A 27,876-nucleotide genomic window follows, 5' to 3' on the forward strand; every position below is an offset into this window, starting at 1 on the left:
CCGAAGGAGCTTCATGACGGACAGTCCGCGCTCCCGGTTCGAGATCTTTCCAACCAAGACAGGCAAGTGACTGCAATCGTCCCGGTTCGAGATCTTTCTAACCAAGACAGGCAAGTGGCTGCAATCGTGCAATAATTAATTGCCACGATTCGCACGCTACTGAGCAGCATACTGCCACGTTCCATTTCCCAAGTTTTTGTTATCGTCCGAAAACACCGCACGATTCTCAGCGCAAACCGCACCTGCAGTTTTCTAGAAGGTGCCGGACTGTAGTAGATCATTTCGATAAGATCACGCCCACTGTGCGAACGGTACAGATTGTTCTGGAAGCTACGCCACCGCCAGCGATAACGCTAGAACATTCGACGGCAAGAGTATAAATGCCGACGCGCTTCGCCGCTTGTCAGTTGTTGATCGAAGGCCGACGCTCCGTTCGCCGCTATCAGTCCGAGACTGCTATCTGTGCGAGACTGCTGCTGTAATTGGACTTTCAGTTTACCGGGCACAGGTTCGCCCAAATAAACAGTTAAATCCTAACACGAAGTCTCCTGTCTTCGGCCACGTCACGACCCCGTGACATCTGGTGGAGGTGCTGCTTCGTTCATGTACCGGACGCCCCCGTCAAGCCGTGAACCCAGCCCACGTCGCGGAGAAGACACCGACACCAACCAGGAGCAGCGAACAAGCCGCCGACAGCAAGGGCTACCACCGGAGTACGGCCTTCTACCAGACAAGGCGCGGAAGACGAAGGCCATGACCGCGACTGCAGCGACAATGACAACCGCAGCGTCCCAGCCCACGATGGTCATGCATCAACCCAGGGAACCACCAATTTTCCATGGGTCATCGTTCGAAGACCCGGAGTCCTGGCTGGAGACATACGACCGTGTGGCCGCCCTCAACCACTGGGACCATGACGAAAAGCTGCGTCGTGTGTTCTTCTATTTGGAAGACACCGCAAGGACTTGGCTTGAAAATCGGGAGTCCACGCTCCGAACGTGGGATGTTTTCTGCGGCGCATTCCTTCAAACGTTCGCGAGCGTCGCTCGCAAAGAGAGGGCCGCTGCTTTATTAGAGACTCGGGTTCAGCTACCAAATGAAAATGTCGCCATTTTCACAGAAGAAATGACCCGACTATTCCGTCACGCTGATCCAGACATGCCTGAGGAGAAAAAAGTTCGTTTCCTCATGCGAGGGGTCAAACAGGAGCTCTTCGCGGGACTGATGAGAAACCCACCGATAACCGTCCAAGAATTTGTAGCAGAAGCGACCACTATCGAAAAGACCCTGGACATGCGCACCAGACAGTATAATCGTCGCCTGACTGCAGACTGCGCTGCTGCTCAAGCCAGTAACTCCGGAGACCTGCGTGAAACGATCCGAGCGATCGTGCGGGAAGAGCTGCGCAAGCTGTTGCCTTCGGCGCAGCCTCAAGTGGATTCGATCGCTGACATTGTGCGAGAAGAAGTTCGGCAATCGCTTCAATTTCCCCACGCACCGCTGCCCGAGCCGGAAGCTATGAGCTACGCCGCTGCACTGCGCCACAACGCTCCTCCCCGTCCACGCCAAAACGCCACCCCATCGCACTTCCGTCGACAGACGCCACCGCCGCCACCACCCCCACCGACGTCATACCGTTCGCCAGCGGCCCAGCGCAGTGCACCGAGGAAGACTGACGTCTGGCGCACACCTGACCATCGCCCGCTCTGCTACCACTGCGGCGAGGCCGGACACACATACCGCCGTTGCCAGTACCGACAGATGGGATTGCGTGGCTTCGCCGTCAATGCACCGCGCCCACAGCCAGGAGAACGACCACGTGACATCGCCGACTACCTGACAGGAACTCGGTGGACACCACGAAGCCCTTCGTGTTCGCCGTCACCCAGCCGCCGCACGTCACCGCACCACCGGCAGTACTCTGGCCCAACGCGGGGCCGGTCTCCTAGCCCGTATCCGGGAAACTAAGGGCAGCAACCGGTGGAGGTGCGGTTGCTGTGCGACGAACTACCGAAGATCCTCCGACGACGACGACGCCGCGACGGAGCTTTCCGAACACAACGCCAGCCAGGCAAAGCCCTGACGGCGAAAGCTCATTTACCGAAGGTGGCCTGACGACGCAGCATGGAAGCAGCGGAACAAGCCGACGCAGCCGTGACCCGACGCCACACCCTAACTGTAATGCGAGACGGCGAACTAGCGACCTCGACGTTCTTATCGACGGCCACAGTGTGACTGCTCTCGTCGATACTGGAGCCGACTATTCTGTCATCAGTGGGTCGTTCGCCGCGAAGTTAAAGAAAGTTAGGACAGCTTGGAAAGGCCCTGAAATCCGCACAGCCGGAGGTCATCTCGTAACGCCTGCAGGAATCTGCACAGCGAGAGTCACCATTAACGGCCGTATTTATCCTACAGACTTCATAGTCCTACAGCGTTGCTCGAGAGATGTCATCCTTGGCATGGACTTCTTATGCCTCCATGGTGCTGTCATCAACCTAAAAACAAAGTCGATAACGTTATCCACAGAAGAAGCACTGCCGCCGCGCACGCCGTCTGGACACCATGCCTTGAATGTGCTGGAAGAACAAGTCACCATTCCGCCTCGCTCCAGCGTCATTATTTCAGTCGGCGCTCCTGAATCACCTGACTTCAAAGGCGTCGTTGGAGGCAGTCAGCATCTGTTGGTCACCCGAAATATTTGCGTCGCAAGAGGAATTGCAGAGCTGCGGGGAGGCAAAGCAACGGTTTTGCTCACGAATTTCAGCAATGAGTACAAACTTGTGAACAAAGGAACAACGGTCGCATACATCGAAGAAATTGTCGAAGCCACCAGTGCTTTCGCCCTCGCCGATTCTGCGGAACCTGCTCAGAGGAACCAAGCCCCTCCCATAGCTTTCGACGTCAATCCCAGACTTCCGAACGATAAGCAAAAACAGCTCAAGGCCCTGCTCCTGCAATACGAAGATTGCTTTTCGTCGTCATCGAAAATTCGGCAGACCCCAATCACGAAACATCGCATCATAACCGAAGAAAATGCCAGACCACTCCGTCAGAGTCCGTACAGGGTTTCGACGCGAGAACGTGAGGCCATGAAGAGACAAGTTGATGAAATGCTGCGGGATGACATTATCCAGCCGTCCAAGAGTCCATGGGCATCCCCCGTGGTGTTAGTGAAGAAAAAGGATGGGACCCTACGTTTCTGCGTCGATTATCGCCGCCTGAACAAAATCACAAGAAAGGACGTGTATCCCCTCCCACGAATAGACGACGCACTTGATCGGCTCCATAACGCCAAGTACTTTTCGTCAATGGACCTTAAGACAGGCTATTGGCAAATCGAAGTCGACAAAAGAGACCGAGAGAAGACGGCGTTCATAACACCGGACGGCCTCTTCGAGTTTAAGGTGATGCCCTTCGGCCTTTGCTCAGCGCCTGCAACGTTTCAACGCGTTATGGATACAGTACTGGCAGGATTGAAGTGGCAGACTTGCCTTGTGTACTTGGACGACGTCGTCGTGTTTTCCTCGAGTTTCGACGAGCATCTTCGGCGCCTTGAAGCTGTACTTCAAGCCATCAAGACTTCCGGACTCACACTGAAGCCAGAAAAGTGCAGATTTGCGTATAAGGAGCTCTTGTTTCTGGGGCACGTTATCAGCAAGTCTGGAGTTCGTCCCGATCCACGGAAAACAGCCGCCATCGCCGACTTCCCGCCGCCCACTGACAAGAAAGCCGTGCGCCGATTTCTGGGCCTGTGTGCCTATTATAGGCGGTTCGTGAAAAACTTCGCCCGCATCGCCGATCCTCTCACTAACCTTACCAAGGCCGACGTGGAGTTTAAGTGGGAAACGCCGCAGGAACACGCTTTCCAGGAGCTTAAACATCGCCTCCAGACGCCTCCGTTACTTGCCCATTTCGACGAATTCGCCGAGACAGAAATACATACTGACGCAAGCAGCGTAGGTCTTGGCGCCGTTCTTGTGCAGAGGGCTGACGGACTTGAAAGGGTTATTAGTTACGCCAGCCGATCACTATCCAAAGCAGAAGCAAATTATTCCACAACAAAAAAGGAGTGCCTCGCCATCATCTGGGCTACGTCGAAATTTCACCCCTACCTCTACGGCAGGCCCTTCAAAGTTGTGAGCGACCACCACGCATTGTGTTGGCTAGCCACCTTGAAGGACCCCTCAGGTCGCCTCGCACGATGGAGCCTGAGACTTCAAGAATATGACATTACTGTCATTTACAAGTCCGGCAAAAAACACTCCGACGCCGACTGTCTCTCTCGTGCGCCTGTCGACCAACCGCTACCCGACGACCCGGATGACGACTACTTCTTAGGAACGATAACTACCGACGACTTCGCTGAACGACAGAGGGCCGACCCGGAACTTAAGGCCCTAATAGAATACCTCGAAGGCAGGACCGCCGAAGTCCCGAAGATATTCAAGCGCGCACTTGCGTCGTTCTTTCTACGAAACGGTCTTCTACAAAAGAAAAACTTTTCACCGCTTCGAGCTAAGTACCTTCTTGTGGTGCCTTCAGCTCTGCGACCAGAACTCCTGCAGGCCCTTCACGACGATCCGACGGCAGGGCACCTCGGTGTTTCTCGCACGCTCGCGAGGATACAAGAAAGGTACTACTGGCCACGTCTTACCACCGACGTCACTCGTTATGTGAGAACATGCCGGGACTGTCAGCGACGCAAGACACCGCCGACAAGGCCAGCGGGACTTCTGCAGCCAATTGATCCACCTTGCCGACCTTTCCAGCAGATTGGTATGGACCTACTGGGGCCGTTCCCGACGTCGACTCTCGGAAACAAGTGGATCGTGGTAGCTACCGACTACCTCACCCGCTACGCCGAGACAAAAGCCCTGCCAAAAGGCAGTGCATCCGAAGTAGCTAAATTCTTCGTCGAAAATATCGTTCTACGTCATGGCGCCCCAGAGGTCCTTATCACCGACAGAGGAACGGCATTCACTGCCGACTTAACTCAAGCAATCTTGGCTTACAGCCAAACAAACCACCGCCGGACGACAGCGTACCACCCACAGACCAACGGCCTCACCGAGCGGCTTAACAAGACGATCGCCGACATGCTGTCAATGTACGTCGATGTCGAACACAAGACGTGGGACGCCATTCTTCCGTATGTGACCTTCGCATACAACACGGCGGTGCAGGAGACGACGCAGATATCGCCCTACAAATTGGTCTACGGAAGGAGCCCGGCAACGACGCTCGATGCCATGTTACCCAACGTCACCGACGAAGAAAACCTCGATGTGAGCGAGTACCTTCAACGCGCCGAAGAAGCCCGACAACTTGCGCGTCTCCGTATCAAGAATCAACAAACGACCGACAGCCACCGTTACAACCTACGACGACGCTTCGTGGAATACCAGCCCGGTGAACGTGTTTGGGTGTGGACGCCGATACGCCGACGTGGACTAAGTGAAAAGCTTCTGCGACGGTACTTCGGACCGTACAGGGTCGTTCGACGGCTCGGCCCACTTGATTACGAGGTTGTCCCCGACGGCATCACGAACTCTCAACGACGCCGATCGCGACCTGAAGTCGTCCATGTCGCGCGCCTCAAGCCGTTTTATGCGCGTTAACAAACTGAACTAGTGTTTTTTTGTATTATTGTTGTATCGTAATTTATTCATTGTACTTTCTTGCATTATTATTGTACTTTCATCTTTAGTTAGAGCATCGGGACGATGCCTTTTTTCAGAGGGGGGCAATGCCACGTTCCATTTCCCAAGTTTTTGTTATCGTCCGAAAACACCGCACGATTCTCAGCGCAAACCGCACCTGCAGTTTTCTAGAAGGTGCCGGACTGTAGTAGATCATTTCGATAAGATCACGCCCACTGTGCGAACGGTACAGATTGTTCTGGAAGCTACGCCACCGCCAGCGATAACGCTGGAACATTCGACGGCAAGAGTATAAATGCCGACGCGCTTCGCCGCTTGTCAGTTGTTGATCGAAGGCCGACGCTCCGTTCGCCGCTATCAGTCCGAGACTGCTATCTGTGCGAGACTGCTGCTGTAATTGGACTTTCAGTTTACCGGGCACAGGTTCGCCCAAATAAACAGTTAAATCCTAACACGAAGTCTCCTGTCTTCGGCCACGTCACGACCCCGTGACAATACAATCTCCGTCTGCTAAGAGTGCACTGCAAATACTGGATGCACTGAATCCAGTTCTTGCTAACTTCGTATAAGCACAATGGCTCAACAAAATCCCATCTTCCGCACTGAAGTTAAAAGTGCGTCGACTTTTCAGTGGAATGCCAGAGGCATGAAGTCCCGTATCTCGGACTTTCGCCAATTTGTTCGGGCCAATCAATTCCCTATACTTGTCATATGTGAACCAAACGTATCAACGCCTTATAGATTGTCCGGTTATGAAGCTTTTTGTTCAGCCGCTTGCGAAGAACGAAGCAAAGTAATTGTTTACATTCGCACAGACTTGACTTATCTTTCGCACCCAATAAGTTCAAATGACGACAATCAGTACGTGTGTCTTCGTGTGAAGAAGAATGCAGTTTCGTTCACGCTTATTGGTGGATATATATCTCCGTCATCGCGATTTGACTGCGACAGATTAAAAGACATCCTAATGAGAACCGATGGGCCTTGGATCATCACCGGTGCCTTCAACGCCCATCACATGCTTTGGGGGAGCACTAGGATGAATGCCAGGGGCCGGAACATTGTGACTTTCGCTTCCGATTACGACCTTTCCATCATGAACGATGATACCCCCACTTATCTGCGGGGTCTCACGTATGGCAGTTGCCTTGACCTGACATTGGTGTCACGGTGCTTCTCTCACAAAGTTAAGTGGTTTTGCGATATTGAGACTCATGGGAGTGATCACATACCCACCTACGTGACGATCGATGGTATCATAAAAAAAATTTCTCTTCCGGTGTTGCAATTGGCACTGACTGGTCGATGTTTGCATCGCGTGTTGAGAACGCTTGCCAAGAAGGCCTCGCCTGCACCCTGGAAAATACCATAGCGGAAGCTATGCAAGCGTCCAAAGGTAAATTACCATTTTCGTCTGAAGTAACACAGTTTGACATTGAACTGGAAAAATTGCGAGCTATACGAAGGCGTGCTGAATGACGATACAGACGCACAAGATCAATTTACGATCTGAAGGAAGCAAGGTGGCTCCAGAAAAAAGATTCAACGACGAATTTACAAACTGGAGAGCGAACGCTGGAAAGCATTCTGCGAATCTCTAGACCCTCATAAACCTCTGTCATATATCTGGAGAACAGTTCGTGGTCTTCGCTCCTCTCCACAACAACGGCACCCTTTTAAAGCTTTGGCACTCCATCATGGAAAAACAGAACTCGAGGTGTCTGAAGAATTTTGCACGAGAGTTGCCGGGAATATTATGAACGAGAGCATCGACGCTGTGATCGTTCCTGAGACGCGATTACCAGAAATGGACATTCCGTTCACCATGGAAGAACTGGAAGGTGCGTTAGTCGCTTCTAAGCGCATGTCATCGCCAGGTCCTGATGGTATTACTTATAGTGCGTTGGGACACCTTGGACAAAAAGCCAGAAAAGAACTTTTAACACGTTTCAACAACTCCTGGCTCAGCGGCAGTGTTCCTCGAGAATGGAAAATAAGTCGATTAATACCACTTTTGAAATCGGGAAAATCACCATTGGACTTGACAGCGTATCGCCCTATTGCCCTCGCAAGCTGCCTCGGAAAAGTGATGGAAAGAATGGTTCTATTTCGTCTCGAGTGGTACTTGGAACGATACACCAGATACCCTTCTTGCATGGCAAGCTTTCGTCGGGGCCGCTCCTCCATTGACTGTGTCCTTGACTTATCGACATTTGTTCAACAAGAAAAAAGTCGCAAGCGCATATCAGTAGCACTCTTTCTTGACGTGAAGGGTGCATATGATAATGTAGCTCATGATGCCATCCTCACTTCTCTCGCAGCAATGGGCATTGGTGGACGAATGTTTCAATGGATAAAAGATTATATAACTGGCAGGGGTTTCTTTGTACAAACATATGAGGGTACAACTGCCCAACATTACACCTACTGCGGAGTACCTCAGGGAGGTGTTTTAAGCCCCACATTGTTCAATGTGGCCCTCATTGGTCTGGTGAAGGTTCTGCCAAAGTCGGTGTGCCTATCCATATACGCCGATGATATTTGCCTCTGGAGTGCTGCAGTTACTCGCCCTCAGGTGCGTGCACGAATACAGCGGGCAGCAACCCTCACAACAGCCTACCTTAAGAAACAAGGCCTAAATATATCAACCGTGAAGTGCGCGTTGATGGCGTTTACACGCAAACCAATGACGCCATACCCTGTTTACATCAATGGGCAGAGTGTCAAATATGCACGGACGCATCGTTTCCTGGGCATAATAATCGACAGAAGTCTTTCGTGGAGCCCACATTGTGCGTACTTGAAGAAGAGACTGCTATCTATTGTGCATATCATGAAATTCTTGTGCGCTAAAGCATGGGGAACTTCTGTGGCCTCTATGCTACAGCTGTACAGGGCCCTATTTCTGGGTCTATTGCGCTACAGCTTGCCGGTACTGACTAACACTTGAAACCGAATACTCATTCATTGGAGAGTTTGCAGGGTCAGGCGCTGCGTATCTGCCTAGGACTGCCCCGATGCGCTTCTACTTATGCCACAATCATGCTTGCCAAAAACCATCCGGTCAGGACATATATAGTTGTGGATTGCCTCAGAGCGCACATTCGACATGCTAGCCGTGTCCCCGACCACCACTTGGCCCTTCTACCTTCCGGAAGACCACGTGCTACGTTTTCAGACGTCCTAGCCAAGCACCTAAACAGCATTCCATCAGGATATACGCCAGCTGCGAGAACGGCTTGTCCTTTGTGGTGCCTCGACCAGCCGCAAGTACGTCTAGAAATTCCGGGAATCAAAAAAATTGCCCGCAGCTTCCCTCGGGGGAACACTGAGGAGGATGCGGAGCATATAATTGGTTAACGGGGTGTTAAAGTGCGACTTACTTGGGTCGATGGCTAAATTGGTTAACGTGGTTGTGAAATGGGGTGTTAAATTGCGACTTACTTGGGTCGATGGCTAAATTGGTTAACGTGGTTGTAGGAGGGGGTGTTAAATGAGTGAACACGTACACACGTATGCGAAAGGGCGGTGCTGGTCGAAGGGACGTCGATCATTGTGTTTGTGGATTCGTTGGAATTCATTTCACCGCGACCTTGGACGTCGACGCGCCGTACAAACCAACCGACGAGCGGCAACTGAGCGAGCGAGCGCCGACCTTGAGTATATATACAGCACGACGGCGCATGCACTGTCAGCTGTTGAATGTTCTCGAAGCGCTACGCCACATGCGCGTCCACTGGAGAATCAGGAGAATTGTAGATGTCGAACGCGGTGTGTAGAGGAGGAAGGGTGCACAGATGGTGGAGGAGTGAAGCGCGCGCGGTGTGTAGAGGAGGAAGGGATGCACAGATGGTGGAAGAGTGGGCGACGGCGCGACGGCGCATGCGCGCGCGTCAGCTGTCGAATGTTCGAGAAGCGGTGCGGACGGCGCGGACGGCGCACTACAAGGCGCGAGTATAAGATGCTTCCGCATCTAAAAGAAAAGCAGTCACTCCAGAGTAGCATTGAAGCAAGCAACACTGCTATTATTACATGAGTTGTACTTAGACCGAACGCAGATATACACTGATGGGTCCGTCTCATCCAGCAGCTCATCAGGTGCCGCTGTAATTCCAGCTGCAGAAATGACAATCAAGTTTAAGTTGTCGCATATGACTACATCTACGGCATCAGAGCTTGCTGCTAAAAGGGCTGCTTTACAATATCTCGTTCAAGAACGTCCAGGAAAATGGGTCATATCCTGTGATTCGAAGGCAGCGCTTCAGAGTTTGCAGTCTGCCATGCGTAGGAGGAGTCATGACCAACTGGTACAAGAAATAAGACATTGCCATCATGAAGCTCTAGCACGAGGGCATGATATTATATATCAATGGCTGCCTGGACATATCGGTATTACCGGAAATCAATTAGCCGATGATGCAGCCCGCTCAGCCCATGAAGAAACCCGTGTAGTCCCGATTCCGCTATCAAGGAATGATGCAGCAAGACAACTTTACCTGCTCGCTCGAGATCTCACACGCACGTTCTGGTCGTCTACCAGCTTCCAAAGGTGTCAATTTTATGAACTGGATCGTTCGCTCAAGCTAAAGCTACCATCACAACTTTCCCGCTCCGATGCGACACTGTTATGCCGCCTTTGGTTGGGTGTTACATTTACAAAGGTGTACTCCTTTCGCATTGGTATGGCAGACACTCCTACATGCGACTACTGCGGAGCTGAAGAGACCATCGAACACGTCCTGTGCAGTTGCGCTTGCTACGACACACAGCGATGCCAGCTCCGGATGGTTTTGAATCAACTTGACCCCGGACCATTTTGTGTGCAGAAGATACTAGGACCTTGGGCATCTGCCTCAGTTGCGCAGAAAGCAACAAAAGCACTGCTACTTTACTTCAAGTCAACAAACCTGAGCGACCGCCTGTAGACTGTGTGTGCTCCCCGAGTGTGCTCGTGATCGTGTGTACCTTCTCATCTTTCTGCAACCTCTTTTCTCCCCTTTATCCCTTCCCAGTGCAGAGTAGCAAACCGGATGTGCGTCCGGTTAACCTCCCTCCCTGCCTTTCCTTGCATCTTTATCTCTCTCTCTCTGTATACGACGGTTGATCAGCCTGTAATTCTTCGAGTCCTTGTCATCTCTTTTCTTATGCATTAACATGATGTTAGCATTCTTCCAAGATTCTGGTACTCTTTCCGTCAGGATACACCTCGTACATGAGGTGGCTAGCTTTTCAAACACAATATGTCCTCCATATTTCAGCAGATCTGACGTTACCCTATGTATTCACACCAGCAGCTTTGCCTCTTTGCATGCTCTCCAAGGCTTTTCTGGCTTCTTCTATCATTACTGGTGGTGTGCCATCTGGGTTACTGCTAGTTCTTACAGTAAGGTCATGGTTGTCCCGGCTACTATACTGTAAAACTTCTCTGCTATTTTAACTATCTTATCCATATTGTTAGTTATTTTGCCTTCCTTGTCCCTTAGTGCATACAACTGATTTTTGCCTATCCCAAGGTTCATATTCACAGCTTTGACGCTTCCTCCGCTCTTCAGGGCGTGTTAGATTCTCTCCACGTTATGTTTTCTTACATCGGATACCTTATGGTTATTAATCAACTTCGAAAGCTCTGCCAACTCTATTTTTTCTGTTGTACCTGAGGCTTCCATGCTCTGACGCTTCTTAATAAGGTTATTTGTTTCCTGGGAGAGCTTGCCAGTGTCTTTTCTAAATACCATACATCCAACTTCCACTGCACACTCCGTATTGATATTCGTCAGATTATCATTCATTGCGTCAATGCTAAGGCTGGTTTCCTCGATAAGAGCCGAGTACCTGTTCTCGAGTGAGACTGAATTCCTGTACTTTCCCTCTCAGTGCTAGCTCATTGATCGGCTTCTTGCGTATCAGTTTCGGTCATTCCTTCTTCAAGTCTAGGCGAATTCGAGACCGTACCATTTTATGGTCATTGCATTGCACCTTGCCAAGCACTTCCACATCCTGCACGATGCCTGAGTGTGCACTCAGTATAGAGTCTATTTCGTTCTTGCTTTCGCCATTAAAGCTCCTCCATGTTCACTTACGGTTTCCTCGTTTTCGGTAGAAGGTGTTCAAGATCCGTAAATTATTGCATTCGGCGAATTCTACTAATAGCTCCCTCTAGTAGCTCTCCTCTGGAGTTTCTAGTACCGATGCCATAATCTCTTACCACCTCGTCTCCAGCCTGCTTCTTCCCTACCTTGGCATTAAAGCCTCACATCAGCGTAGTATACTGTGTTTTTACCTTACTCATTACCGATTCCACGTCTTCATAGAAGCTTTCAAGTGACGCATCATCATGGCTGGATGTAGGTACCTAAGCCTGTACCATCTTCATCTTGTATCTCTTATTGAGTTTAATTACGATACCTAACAACCTTTCATTAATGCTATAGTATTTCTCTATGTAGCCAGCTATATTTCTGCGGATAAGAAATCCCACTCTCCGTTTTCTTCTGTTAGTCAAGCCACAATAGCACACGACGTGCCCATTCTGTAGCACTGTATAGGCCTCATCTGTCCTCTTAACCTCACTGAGTCCCATTACACCCAATTTAACACCCTCTAGCATCTAGACTAGTACAGCTAGGCTTGTCTCACTAGATAAAGCTCTAGCGTTAAACGTCTGTCTATGTAAATGTTGACCAAACAAGGGTAAAGAAATAATAAAGAGACTCTAAAATCTAAAGCGTATTCGGCGGAAACCAGTGCCTGAGAAAGGATCGTAGCCTCTTGCGCCGCTGTGCCACACGTGCCTGCTGAGAAATTGTGAGGACAGAGGCCACAGCTGGTAGCCTGGTGCCACTCAAGGACACGAATGTACGGCAGGTCGGACGCCGCAAATGTGAGCCAATAAAGGCTTGCGCCTAAATAGCCGAGGTTTTTAACCCTATTGATGGGACTCTCTGCATGCAAATACCTAAATGTTATGAACACGAGGACTCCTAGAAGGAATGCAATTATCTGTTATGCCAAAATATTGGCATTAATGCACTTTTTGCAAAGTTATCTGCTCGAATAGGCTATTCAGTCAAGACGTGGTATGTTTGCAAGTATTTTCAAGAAAAGACTGCATTTGCATATTTACTGCTATAGGACTTAGTTGTCGCGTCAATCCTGAATAGTATTATCTCTTTGTAATTGTAATAACCAATGAAAAAATATTCATGCGATTCCATTAGTTGGATTTTGCCTGATGCAGAAACGGTGCATGGACACTCAGAGCATCTCAGTGGAGAGCAATTATGTAGTGAAATTCATTATCATTTGCCGAGTGCCATCTTGCAGCGCTTATTACTCATTGGCCATCTCTCACTGAGCTTGCGAAACACAACAGTGAACGTTTCAAGGCCTTGTAGAACTAAATATTGAGATTGATATTACCAGTGGAAACGCTTTTTCTGTCACGTACGCTGTAACATTTACGATCAGCAGCACAATCCAGGCGAGTTGGTTACAAAATTGGCACACTTGGGCACTTAGCCCAGAATACAGTCACAAATGTAGTTTAGTTTAGAAGTGCAAAATGAAGCCGTTCAGGCTAAGCGATACGAAATTACAAAAGTGGTGCCAACAAAAACGGGAGCCACTCGAGGACAGTACGAAGTTTGTTGGTGTGCTGATATTGTGCCTGTGCGCATAAAATGCAAACAACCACCCTGAGAAAAGTATTACTAAAAATGACCAAGATAGCCCCATGTCCTCTGGTGGATATAAATAGGCTGCTGCTATCCACGGTACTCTTAATTGTGTAATGTTTACTGTGCTAGACCATTGCAGCGTCCACTTACGTGTTACGAATTTCACGTCTAGCAATGTATATGTTTGTAATAACAATTATTTATGTTTAGCGTCCTAAAGTGACCATATGATTACGAGAGACACCGTAGTGGAGGACCCCAGAAAATTTGATCACCTCGGGTTCCTTAATGTGCACCTACATCTAAGCAAACGGGCCTCAAGCACTTTCGCCTTCACCGAAAATGCAGCCGCCACGGCCGGTATTCTGACCCGCGAAGTGCGGGTCAGCAGCCGAGTACCATAGCCACTAGACCACCACAGGCGGGTCTGTACGTCTTTGTCCGTCATCGCTGTTTTTAAGCCACGGTTAAGCACAATGCGCATACTCCTCACTAGATTGACAAACCCGTCAGCTCGAAGCGCACTGCAAGTTCTGGATGCCTTGAGACCAGTCATTGCAAGCCTCCTTCAACACCACGGATTGAAGTATATTTACTTCGGCCCACACTCTGGGACAGTTCGCAGTTTTATGACCTTCTAGGCATGCTCTGTCGGCGTTGCGCTATGCGTCCAAGCGTATTACACGCCGTCTCCGTCTTTCTCCCTTTCTCCTTTCTTTTCCTCTCTTTTCCCTCTTCCACCATGTGGAGAGAGGGCAACCTGGTTAACCTCTCCGCCATTCTTTTGCTTTTCTCGCTTTCTCTATATATTATAAGCGTAATTCCTGGCAGCTTTCATTAGGGTGACGTGTCTCCCTCTCTCGCTTTGCAAGGTTTGCTATCAACACGTGCCACTCGTGGCTACCTCACCTGAGGACATGCTGTGTTTCCAGCAGTAGCGTCGACGGTGCCCTGCCAGGGTTTTTTTGGAATGGGAGGCCGAAACCGGAGCTTGCCTACGGGTGGCTCGGCGAACGGTATGCCCTTGTACTGTTCGACAGTCTTGCCATTCGCAAATACCACCTTGCCTTGAACTTTGCCCTCCGTGGTCTGCCTCTCTACGAGTGCATCATTAGCAGTAGCGGCGAGTGCGGTGGCCAAAAGGCATGCCAGGAGCACGGCCCTGGTCGCCATTGCTGATCGCCGGTCAAGTTTCCTTGAGACCAACTGTGAAAGCGAAGTGGAATCAGTAAATGCATGAACCAAACATGTTAACCGAAACAGAAATTCGGCGTGGCGATCCAGTATTCTACCACAGCTTGGAACTGCTTACGAAGACGACCCTACGCAGAAGTCATTTCGGGACGACAACTTGGGTTTCGCTCTCTGGTTGGCTCACCTGGCGCCCTTTGGCTATCAAATATCTCATGTGCCACAAAACACCACATGTCGTTATAATCATCATCATCATTACCATCATCATTATCATCATCATCTATCTATCTATCTGTGTTGTTGGTTGCAAAGTTGGCCATCTGCTTTAATAACAGCGTGCTATGCATTACGTATACACTCTACAACTCGACAAGCCATAATCAAGCATTGCTCTATGCCGAAGGATCGCACGAATGATCCCTGCTTATGATGCATAAAAAAATAAAATCACAATGTAGCGTTCACTTGATATTCGTAAATCCACTGTCTGTCTGTCTCCGAGAGTACCAGTTACGTCGTACTGTCAGCTGCCCTTTAGGCCTTATATAGTGTGCAGTCGACGCACCTGGTATGCCCTCGACATGTACCCAACACATGGCGCGTCCATACTAACGAAACGCTTGGCTCTAAGCAAGATCATGCAACCCAGGCCGCGACTCGCCGAGTGTTTCGCATAACTACCACAATTCGAGCGACCCCCTGGAGATTTTCTCCATGCTAAATACGCATAAAATTTAAACTTCCTGGTGGCACAAGACGGAAACCAACAGCTCAATCAAACAAAAATCAAAGCAAGGTAATCGTAAGTTTTCACATTGGTCTGTGACATTGCTTTTTCATCGTAGACTGCATATATGATGGGAAAATTCTAGTAGCAAACACTAGGGCTGCTAGAATAAATGGCGATAATCGTGAATAAAATGTGTTGCACGTACCAGACAAATACTGCAAAAAAAAAAAAAAAGGTCATTATACTGGGATGGTTCTTACCAATCTCTCTTTACTGAACCGCTTTTCAGCATAAAGAAACTGCGCAAGTTTCTTGTCTCGAGGCATCATTTCATCTGATTGTCAGGGTCCAATTCTTATTTCTTTTTCGCTTTTTGGTCGGTCAGCCAAGCGACACTTCAAGTCAGGTGAAATGCACGTAGCCTTTTGTGAGGCATTGACGAGTAACAAATAATGCGAAATTAAGATAATCGTTATAAAACAATGCTCGCACAGACAAGATGGTGAACCCTCCAAGACATCGGCCCTCACACGGGAGTACCATGCAGACAAACAGTTGCAATGACACTTACCTCGCCGTCCTCTCCGATGGGACACAAGGCGCTCTCGCAGAACGTCGCAACTCCGTACCAGCAGCCACGACTAGTCGTTCGTACTTGCTAGCGATTTCGCAAGCGCGCGTCATCGCTGCCGGGAGGAGAAAATCATTCTTCTGAGAAGAGAGTTCGGGGATCACATCCTTGAAAACCCGCTCGAATGCAGGCTTGCGTGACGCAAGCACGTGCCGACGCCGCTGGCGGCAGGCATTAGTAAACGCTATCAATGGTTCACATCCAGTTTTCACGGACATCGGCGTTTAGTTCGCCTATCTTCCACCACGTGCCGCATGACTTTTATCTTTTTTTAATCTCGCGCAGTATCAAAAATTGTGTCGCGGCAAGAAGGAAAAAATTCAAGACGTGGCTTGGTTTGCCGCCGTTCGTTATCAACGACGACAGAGACAGGACCGGCGTGTTGCAACGTTAAAAACACGTGTCGTTCTCTGATTATACAGCAGTGAATCGTTCTACGCATCATAAAAAAGGCAAAACGCTGCCCAACTGCACTGGACATTTTGAAAAGATAGCCAAACGTATATTTTCCTTCTTTCTTCTTTAGCCCAACGTTTGTCTCGTTCGCGACGTAGAGAAGAAGCCATGATCGGGCTGGCTCGGCGTCGTTGTCAAGCAAAACGGAGAACAACTGTGCCTAGCTAAACCAATACGTAACGATAGGCAATCCTCATAAAGCCACGTTGAGAATTGTTACTGTAATATAGCTACGCCTATTTAAGCTAATAAAAGCACACTGTAATAAACCCTTTTTAAGCAGAGCTGAGATTCCTGTATGCCTATTCATGCCACGCGAGGTAAGACGTGTGGAGCTTAGTCTAATACTAGTTAAGACTGTGCCTATCTATAGTGCTCATTCGGTTAATTAGCTAAAACCGGCAATGTAAATAATGTTTGCAACAAGATCACTTAACACCCCGCTAACATACTACCTAAACAACGTCCCGCTCAATCTGGTCAACTCATACAAATACTTGGGTGTTCTTATCATGACGAACCTATCTTGGGCACTTCACATAGAATACATAACTAATAATGCCAATCGCATGTTAGGCTGCATACGTCGGGACTTTTTAAAAGCACCATCAGCGCTAAAAGTGCTATTATATAAAACATTAGTAAGATTCAAACTCGAATGTGCCTCGCCTGAGTAGCATCCTTACCACGGTAACTTGATCGCTTCACTAGAACTTGTCCAGAATAACTACGTCCGGTTCCCACTGATCAACTAAAATCACATCGCCAGTGTAACTTCAATGAAATTTAACCTAAGCATCCCTTTACTTGCATCCTATCGTAAAATATCCCGCCTGGCTACTTTTCACAAAATATTTCATCATCCCGCTCTTCATGACCAACTAATCCCCAATCCTCAGTACATACCTCATCGTGTCGACCACCCATAAGGTTGGCGTCGCATTATGCAACTACCACTGTTTTTATCGATCATTCATACCTTGTACATAAGCAGATTGGAACCATTTACCCGGGGACATAGTAACCGTTACTAATAACCATATTTTCCGTCAAGGATTACATAGTTTTGTATAATTAAAAAGTGTACCATGCATTATGTTATGTATTTTTATATATTACGTTGATATTGTATTGAAGGGGTTGTACTTACGCAGCTAATATTTTATAATAAGACGCTTTTGTTTATTGACTAACTCATCTTCATGCTGTATTTTATTCCTTGTATACTTGTAACCACTCCCCTCTATAATGCCACATGACCTGGAGGGTAAATAAAACGAAATGAAATTAAATTAAACTTAGGTCATCACATAATCATCATCATCATCATCGTCGTCGTCGTAGTCATCATCATCATCATCCTCATCATCCTGACTACGTCCAGTGCAGGACAAAGGCCTCTCCCATGTTCCGCCAGTTAACCCGGTCCTGTGCTTGCTGCTGTCATTTTATACCTGCAAACTTCTTAATCTCATCGGCCCACCTAACCTTCTGTCTCCCCCTAACCCGCTTGCCTTCTCTGGAAATCATATGTAGCAACCTAATCGAGATCAAGCCTGGAAATTTCTAATTAGATCTCTTGGTTAAAGTACTTCGTGCTACTATTGCGAATAAATTCTCAATGAAACCCGATCAATACCTAGCCAATACTCATGAATCACAATGTGATTGCGTGAACATTTTGGACATGGGCGTGTGAGTGTGCCTAGTAAAACCTGGACAAGCCAGTGCCAACTGGTTTTGCTCTTCTCGGCCTTGCACGACTCGGCGAGAGCTGAGCAAATTTCTTACCGTATCGAAAGGCTCCGCCAATGGCAGATCTTGAAGACGTTGGCACAAATTTAATGGTTTAACATTGTTATAGTAGCACTTCACCTCGTTGATTTTCAGGTTACTTAGCTTGAAGCGTTTGGTTAATTTGCCATCCTCGCGGTTTTCGAGCTTTCTTCTACTATACTTAGTATTCCCTGGCTGCACAGAAAACAGTTGGAGTTATAATATTTGTCAGTTGTTTTGCGTCCAGAAAACGCGATATGAATGGGAGAGATGCCGCAGTGGAGCTAGGGCCCCGATAGTTCGACGATGTGGGGCTAACGTGAATCAAAATCTGAGCACATGGGCTTCTAGCAGGTTGCGTTCATCGAAATGTGGCTGGGAACTCGGTCCCACGAACTAACACGGTTTCACAACGTATATCTCAATGTAAAAAATACTGCTGCAGTGCTGCATTTTTGATGAAGGTGAAAATTCTTGAGGCCCGTTTGCTTAAATAAGGTGCCCATTAAAGCAACTCAGGCGGTCTAAATTTTCGGAGACCTCCACTACGGCATCTCTCATAATCATATGGTCGTTTTGAGAAGCCAAACTTCCAAGATTACTATAATTATTGCAGTCGTCGTTCTAGGTGTTGGCTCGCAGTACAGACTAATCGGCGCATACAGCACACATGATCACACGCGTTTTATATGCCGGTGACTTCGCTTCGTTCATCAGAGTATTCTACGAAAAAAGATACACTGCCGGAATGACGTCATTGTCATGCTACATGTTACATGGTTTCTTTAATAAACTAGGGCTAATAATAACAATATCTGGGGTTTTACATGCCAGTCCACGATGCGATTATGAAGCCCACCAGGAAGAGCTCCTGAAATTTCGACCCTGTGATTTTCATGGTGCACTGACATCGCACAGTTTACGGTTCTCAACCGTTTTACCTCTATGTAAACTCAACCGCTGTGACCGGTACCGAACTTGCACCTTTCGGGTCACCACCCGACAATCTTCATAGCCGCTGTGCTATCGCGGTGCTATATCTACAGGGTTTCCACAGCCGCCATATTCCTCCATGCAAAAAAAAAAAACGCAAAAAAATTTAATTAGGAATAGTGTAAAGTAGGGAGCTATACACGTACGATTCCTCCAAAGTTATTCAGTGCATTTTCACAAGATTTGCGAGCGTTGAATTGCGAACCGCATGCGATAACAGTGTCTGGAGAGTAGCTTAGTAAACTGCGATTCACTGATGACATTTGCTATGATAAGTAACTCGGGGAAACTACTGCAAATGGTAATTACCTAATTAGACAGGGAAAGCAGGACTGGGGGGCCGAAATTTAATATGCAGGAAACTAAAGCAGCCTCGGAAGAAAACAGTGGTTCGCGATACCCATGAAGACAGTATAAGTAGTGAAAGAATATGTCTACTTAGGAAGGTTTTTGATCGCAGACGCTAACCCTGAGAATAAAATAACTAGATGAATAAAAATGTTGTGGTGTATATTTGGCACTTATTTGGAGATAATGAATGTCAGCTTAATTTTCAAGAGAAAAGGTTAGAACGGCTGCTTATTACCGGTGCTTACTTATACAGAGGAAGGCATGAAGGTTTACCAACAGGCGAACATCATTGAACTTAAGTTGAATACGAGGCCGCGTGCCATGAAAACAGGTGTAACCTTATCAAGGTCAATGATACAACAGAGAGGGCGAGAGATCAGATGAGTGTTGAGGATATCTTGGTCAAAATTAAGAATACCACGAGGAGGCCAAACAGCTGGTGGCCATCGAAAGGGACAGCATTGGTTATAACTGAGGACAAGCACGAGAACGAGCGGCAGAAAGTTAAATGGGCAGATGAGATTCACAAGTTTCCGGGGTTAACGTGGGCGGAGTATGCACAAGATTGGGCTGATTGGAGAAACATGGGAGTGGCATGTACCCTACAATTAGCATAGTATAGTTGCTCGCGATGGTGATGATGTCGACCACCCACTCGTGAAACTAGAATGCTGAAGTTTGATTACATGATTATTACATAGCTGCAAATCTTTTTTAATAGTAACCGCATTGTTATTGCAAGAAAATGCGTGTCAAGAGGCCGAACAGGCTATAAGCTTAGCAATTTCTGTGATTGTAACATGTGCTTAGCATTCATTCATTCATTAATTCATTCATCTCAAGTGCACTCGAGTGCCTTGGCATTTTAGAGGGGTACATGTGTGCAACAATAACAAAAAATACTAACGTTTCAGTGAATATTTTTAATAATATTTGAAGGCTGGCTGCCACATATTTCAACTCATGAGCTGGTCTGCGTAAAGAGGTAGAAGTTACTTGTAACACAAAAACTGAAAGGCATATAGTTGACTAACTAACAAAAATTCACTAGTTTTTTTTCCTAACTAATTTTCATTCGCAATGTTTAACCGTGGATTTCGCAAGGCGGATCTACGTCGAACGAATTCTCATGATTCCACCAGTATCGAGGTATTAATTTTCGATAATCACAGAGAAACGCATTGCAATTTGATTTTTTTTTCTAAATAAAAAGTGCTCTCATGTATTGAAGCCCAAAATTAAGTGACGACATGATTCAACACGGCTTCATAGAGACCTGGAGCAGCCGATTGGACTCGTCTGTTGAAGAGGTGGCCAAAATGAAGAAAGAAAAGGATGGCGCAAGCGCCAAACTTTTGCGTAGTCTAGGACTTGCTGAACAAGGTCACACGTAAGGACATCTATCTCTAGTCTCGTATAGACGACACCACGACCACCGGAATCAAGTATCATAGTCTGTCTACTCGTTGGGCCAGCGCTCCAACTACTGGCAGTCCTGATGGCAGAACTTGACCACTCCACGACAGCCTTCGTTATACCCAGTGCCTTACAGGAATTCATTAATACGCGATTTGGACTGCGCAACGCGCTTGCAACAATCGAATGCAAGATCGATACATTCTTTGAGGCTTCAAGTGGCAGATGCTACTAGATGTGCTACCTGGATGGCACCGTGATCTTTTCAGATGACTTTGTGATCTATATATATATATATATATATATATATATATATATATATATATATATATATATATATATATATATATATATATATATATATATATATATATATATAAGAAAAATGGTCGAAGCTATCGTCACTTCCCTCAGCTGCAATGACGTTGGCATACGAAAGCAGTTTATTCTGAATGGGCCCCGTCTTCGTCCGAGATGACGTACTTCCGGATCCCATGACACTTCGCACTGAAGTTTGAAGTTTGAGGTTTATTTCACCACAGTGTTACACTATACAATGTGTGATGTGGAATGCGGGAAAAAAGCTGCGATAAAACCGCAGCTTGACTAGCCCCACATATCATCAATACAAGGCAGAAAAAGTGACAGCATTCATAAAGTCCTCGAAACAACTAAACGGACACAAATACATCGTTTAAAGTGGCACCAATAAGAAATATTACATACATAAAGTTTTAAGAAATGTTGATAGGATCGCACTCTTTGAGGAAATACAAAAAAATAAAAATAAGCAGAACATAGAAACAAATCTTTGAAACTGCCCAAATCTCTCTTGCATCATGAAAGTAAAAAAAAAAAACATTCGACATGTTGCTGCATTTCCTAAGCTGACAATGAAAATGTGTTCGCAGCTTTCGGTGTCTTTGATTTTTTTTTATTTTATACGTTTCCTTTGCTGCTTCTCCACAGTTAGGCCGCGTTCACACTGAGCATTCCGGCCGCCGAAAGTGCTCCTAATCCGGTTCGGCGGCGGCGAGATCCGCCGAAAGGGCCCTCTCCGCGCCGATCGCTCTCGGACCGATTTTTGCAGCGTCTGCCGCCGAATCGGTCACCGCGGACCAACAGGAGCGCTAGTCAAGGAATTTTGCAAAATGGCGGCCAAGCCCTATTCACTTGTTATGCCGCAGTGCACGTAACTGAATGTTAAAACCAACGGGTGTTTAACCTACTCTGTGCCTACTTCGCCTCCGTATTTCGTGAAAGAGGTGACCGAGCTTGATTTTGGCGTGACCGAGCTTGTTGCGGTCTTGCAGAGCAAAACGAACCCACCAACGCCGCTGGCGTTGGTGGTTTTTCTGCTCTTCGTGCCTTACAAGACAGCCACTTGCCAGCAAAGTAAGCAGCACTGTGCTTTCTTGCTTCTTGCGTACGAGAATCGTCGAAGTATACACCACCGGAAAGCGCAGTAGCGTTTGCGAGCCGCGACAACAACCGGGTGACAGCGCATCCATCCTGCGTTCGCCCCGTAGTAGATGGCATATTCGGCGGCGCGGGGCGCGTCCAGTGCGAACGACGCTGTGTTTCGGCGGCAGGGGAATTTCGGTCGCTGAAGAAAGCGGATGTTTCAGTGTGAACTAGGCAAGCGCCCTTGACTGACTACCGCTGCGGCCGCGACCTTTGAGCGCGTCATCACATGTGGCGATGCATCCAGCTAACTCCGCTGCATTCATACGTCACCTCCAATCTTGCGAAAATTCGATCTGCTCGCCCCAAGTGAGAGACAGAGAGAGTGTAGTTTATGATGACAGAAAATCTGGAAGCACCCTAGAAACAAGGACATGTCAGCTTCAGCACTGTGCTTGCCTTGCGCAAACGTGAGTTTGACGAGGTAGTCGTTATGCCACAGATGCACCTGTACGAAAGCACTCGCGAAAATGTATGTGTGGTTGAGCCTCAAAGCGTGCGTCACCCCCCTCCACCGAAAAAAGTTCCAAATAGGGTGCTCGCGTACTATCAACAGCAAAAGTATGCGGGACATTGGATCTACAACAAATGCAAATTTCTGCTATATCAGTGCTTAATGCTTGTAAGCAAACTGGCGACTGTATAGGTCGGAATGTCAAGAGCAGTATGGAACATTTTTGTCCAAGTTACATTCTCAGACAAAGCGGAAATTCAACTTTATAAACATTTCGTGTCCAGCAAACTTTTGCTGTTTATAGCTCAAGTACGACGCGATCCCACTCGCCGTCGCCGACGTGCTTGTGAAGCGAAGCAGTGATCCCTGCATTGCTTCCCTTGTGGACTTCTTGCGTTAAGCAACGTTATACCTGCCATCCTTAAAAGAAGTATAGCCATTCAAGACACTATTTCAATCTTCACGACAGTTGCGCTACCATCGCAACTATTCCTCTGGGACGGACGCTAATGACTTTTATTCCGTGCCATCTACGTTTAGATATATGCGTGCCTGACTCACAGTGAGCCCATACCGAAGGAGTAAAGACTTGTACTTTCCTCCAGCTCTGATAACGTAGAATGTTAGCGCCCCTGCTTAGCGAAGCGGACAACGCTGCTCCTGTCAACAACAACAAAAAAAAGACCATTCAGCAACACAAGCTTTGTGCTGGTTCTATTATTGCTGGTGAGTCTCTAATAGTATGGTGCGTATTCAAAACACCTAAGTATATTATAAATATGTTCCCTTATCCTTTCCTCCAATTCAAAATATGTTGCTCTACTGATTCCGCAGTTAACTAATTAAGCCTCTGGTTCTCCTTCCTTTGTTGTTTAAATAATGGGTAGCATAATAAGCAAGAAATAATAAAACGAGAGTAACTTACTTTCTCCATTTCCAGAAACAAAACTGGCGATGCAGCAAATATTCTGGGTCCAGCGCTTTAGCAAAATAACAAGCATCTCCAGCAATCACGCACAAGTAATAATAATTGCTGGGGGAGCATTACGTGCCAAAACTACGATATTTAATGAGGGACCTAATAGAAGAAGACTGGACTGGAAAAACTATGCCCTGCAGGTTACAGCACGCTCTGAGCGCGTAGCGGGCGTCTTCCATTCTCTGTTGCGGCAGAGGATTGCCTGAAATTTCATTCATCTGGGATTACTTAACGTGGATTTGCACCTACGTTAGTTCACGTTAATTTAGACCTATCTACTTAGGCCACGGTACAAGCATCTATCTCTAAGTTCTCTAGAATTCCTGCGGTCACGATAAAACCCGTATCCTTCGGATCGGCAGCCGAGCACCCTAATCACCGACATATATTCTGAAAATATAGAAAAAATTATAAAAATATTGCTTGGGCTTCGCACGCGCGCTGCGCCGAGCTGACCTTGCGTGAGCTATCAACTCGCTTGCTTAACCAACTCGGCTATAACGCCAGCCAGGCGCCCGGCGATAAGATTGATGTTATCAAGATACTATGGTTCAAGACGCGAGTCGAAGACGCAACTAGAAAACTACATTTTGGAACAAATTTTTCGTCCCACAGACAAACCATTGCGGGTTGAAATCAAAGCTTAGTTTTCGTATTCAGATCTACGAGAAATTTGCAGGTTCTCGTCTAGTTTTTTTTTTTTTTTGCAGGTTTGCATCTTCTTTTAATGTCCCAAAAATACAGTTTGCATGAAATGGGAAGAAATGAGTAGCAATCAAAGCGATGAAACTAACAAGGCGCTGAGACAGGGAAGTCGTTTATCCCCCATGTCATTCATGCTGTACATGCTGAGGAAGGAAAAAAGCACTAGAAAGGAGCAACATCGGGTTTAATCTCACATAAACAGGCTGGCGCGATGGTTGAGCAGAAGCTTGCAGGTCTATTTTATGCCGGCAATATCGTCCTGTTTGCCGACAGTTGAGACGATATACAGCGGCTGGCATATATTCGGAAGGGAAGGCAAGGCTCCATGACTAGGATCTATATTCGGAGACAACTTTCTGTGGCAATGAAGAAAAAGCTACGTGGGCGGAGCTACTGCTCCTTTACTCCTCCGTGATGTAGTCCGCTTCGGCTTGCGTTTCGAATGACAGCCGCGTTTATGTAATTCCACTGCACACAATGTTATACGCCTGTTTACACAGCCATTTGTGAGAGAAATCCGACACAAGCTAACCTTCGGCAAGTAATCGGAATAGCTGGAGGGCGACGCGCGCTCACCTAAAGACGAGGACGCCATTTTGGTTGTGAGGTGCACGTACAACGTGTGACATTTTCAGACGCGCAAAAACGCGAAACGACTCTTCCGAAAGCAACAATGAATAATGGTATCTCCTCAGCACGTGCAGCGTCGCTTTATAAACCGCATCTAGTGCAAAATAGTTTTGTTCTTTTTGATTACTTTCATGCGGAAAACACGCACGTATTCGCGGCACTATATTCTAGAGCGGTGGCACATGCCCACTTTGCCTCAGAAGCCTTCCCTTCATTGCCACAGAAAGTTGTCCCTGAGTTTAGTGCGAAAAATTTTGGATTGATGGTATTCAATGATCACAAAAAAAAAAACAAGGCGGCCGCAATACATTGCCAGCAACTACTGAGGGTAAGCGATCATATTCAATGATCACGAAGACCAGGCTGTCTCAATACAGGGCCAACAAATACCGAGGGTAAGCGAGTACAAGTACGTTGGAGTATGGGTAAATGAGAGATACAGATATATGGGGTACAGAAAAAACTATCGGTGGCAAAGGGAAAGAGCGAACGCTGCATAATAAAGCGTATAGGGCGTTCAAGGGATATAATAGGTACAAAGTGCTTCGAGGCCTGTGGAAAGGCGTAATATTTCCAGGATTTACATTGGGAACTCGGTGGTGTGCGTGAAGTCAGAGGTGCAATCAGGAATTGATGTAAATCAAAGAATTATGGGGCGTCTCGTGTTGGGCGAACACGGACAGACGAAAATGAGGCTGTAAAAGTGGTAAGGGATGGACATGCTTTGAAGTAAGGGAAGCTGAGAGCAAAAGAGGATTTCAAGATTGACTTATGAAAATACAGGAGAGTAGATGGGCAGGAAAAGTGTTCAGGCATAGGTATAGAAAGAGCATGGACAGAAAGAGAAGGAAAAGAACTAGGAGGCTCACCAGTAAATATAGGGCTGCCAATGTGTGCGATAGGGCAACAACGAGCATTAAGCGGTAAGTCTGAGAGGCGGAAAGAATTTATTGGATGACAGTGCGAGAAAAGAAGCCGACTCTCAGTAACAAGCGAAAGGGCAAGAGCGAAATAAGGCGGGAGAGGTATTTGATGATTCAAGGGGAAGCGCTTCACTCTTCGAAGAGATATCGGGTTGCCTTAGAATGCGTAGTCATAAAGCGAGATTCGATAAAGAAGAAGAACAATGTACATGCTGTGGGGGAGAAAAAAAAAACGGTGGAACATGTTCTGATTGAATGCGGCAATATCCACCCAAGCATAAGTGTCGGTACAAGCCTACATGAGGCTTCGGGTTCTATAGGGAAAGCTGAACACGTCCGCGATAGAAACACGTAAGAGACGGTTTGATTATTGATGGCAGAAAAGTAGAGATAAAGAACATAAATATATAGTGGGAACATGAGGTCATTCAGTCTTAAGAGGCCGAGAGATGGAACATAAATTTATATTTTATTTGTCGGCGTCACTTACCGTATATATATAAACGCATCTATATATATGAAAATGCAAGAAAGGAAAATAAAACAGAAAGAGACTCCGGCACACGCAATCCAACTTCGGTCTGCTAAATCGTTAGTGCGAGGCATTAATCTCTGAGCCACCGAGGAGCACGTCCTTCAACGTTCTAACGGCGCGAGCTATATATCTTCCACTTACCGCTACTGACGGGCATCTAGGGGGGAGGGGGAATTATTGTGTTTTCATCATTACCAGCAAGATGGCAACATGAGCGCGCGGCGCCACATCGCACGCTAATTGCGCCATCTTGGTGGTAAAAGAAAACACAATGATTCTCCCTTCCACCCCGAAATGCCCATCAGCAGTGGTAATAATCAGAGCGTGGCGGCGCGCGCTATGATATCCCACGCGTACTTTGCCTCGCTTGAAGGAGGGGAGCGACGCTCCCTCACGTTCCCTTATCTCGCGGTGGGGAGGAGGGGAGAATCGTAAGTCTTGGCTGGCCTCGGGCTTTAACATCGATTCAGTTGTAGTCACCGTTACTAGATTCTACTTCAGTTTGGAAACTTCGCTGGGACAAGACGGCGAAACGCGGGCCCTTTCGTTTTCCGCTCCCTAGGTGGCGCTTTCGATGCCATTTGAGTCGGTTCGGACTGTCACAGTGGATGGACGTGTCTTTTGAGCGCTCCCGATCGACTGCGCAGATAAGTGGTTTTGCATGTTTTGAGCATGTCTTTATAATTATAAGGCAGCAGTTAAAATCTTTGTAGCACTTATTTTATTGTACGGCTTTTTGGGGGTCAGTCACCAGGTATTTATTAGTTTGTGCGTGTGTGTGTTTGATTTTGTTGTTGTTTTTTCTTTTGCCACCCCGTGGGGCAGGTGCACGTACATTGAACACGCAAATTTTTGTAGTAGAGCTGAGACTTTCTCTTTTTCGTAGGCCAAGGCTCGAGTTTTGTAATTATTGAGTGAGACAAGTCTTAGGGACAATTGGTGTCAGAAAGATATGGTTAAAAAGACTGTAAAGTGTTAGGGATGCGTGGTGGGTTTGAAAGTGGACACAAGTGTAGAAGCGGATGGAGAAGAGGCTCACGCGAAGTGTAGGCAATGTGAGGTCGACAAAAAAATGGAGAAAATCATGGTGGCCCAGGTGAACTGCTGATGAGAATCACCGAGCTCGAGACTGCGTTGGCGACAGAGCAAAAGAAAACGAGGGCAATGGGAGAAAGGCTGAAGTGCGCCGAGGAAGCACTAGCGAAGGTGAACAGAGGAGCGGCCTACGGAGAGAACAGTAGGGAACCGGCAACCAGAACGGCGGAGAAGAAAGAGCAAGCAAGTTTGGTAAAAAGAGGTTCAG

At 47.4% G+C, this 27,876-nt stretch overlaps 1 protein-coding gene across 1 annotated transcript in view; it reads right to left on the reverse strand.

Annotated features, from left to right (window-relative positions):
• The window catches only part of LOC142769369 (acetylcholinesterase-like), a 53,258-nt gene extending 37,268 nt beyond the window's left edge, over positions 1 to 15,990 (reverse strand). The window contains exons 1-2 of the mRNA XM_075872550.1: positions 15,832 to 15,990; positions 14,246 to 14,542 (exon numbers count right to left, since the gene is read on the reverse strand). Of these exons, the coding sequence (XP_075728665.1) occupies positions 14,246 to 14,509 (264 nt within the window). The 5' untranslated portion in view covers positions 14,510 to 14,542; positions 15,832 to 15,990. The remainder of the gene's footprint in view (positions 1 to 14,245; positions 14,543 to 15,831) is intronic.
• Between the last annotated feature and the right edge of the window lie 11,886 nt (positions 15,991 to 27,876).

Source organism: Rhipicephalus microplus, chromosome 8 (genome assembly GCF_043290135.1).
Source record: "Rhipicephalus microplus isolate Deutch F79 chromosome 8, USDA_Rmic, whole genome shotgun sequence".
Classification (NCBI taxonomy): Eukaryota; Metazoa; Arthropoda; class Arachnida; order Ixodida; family Ixodidae; genus Rhipicephalus; species Rhipicephalus microplus.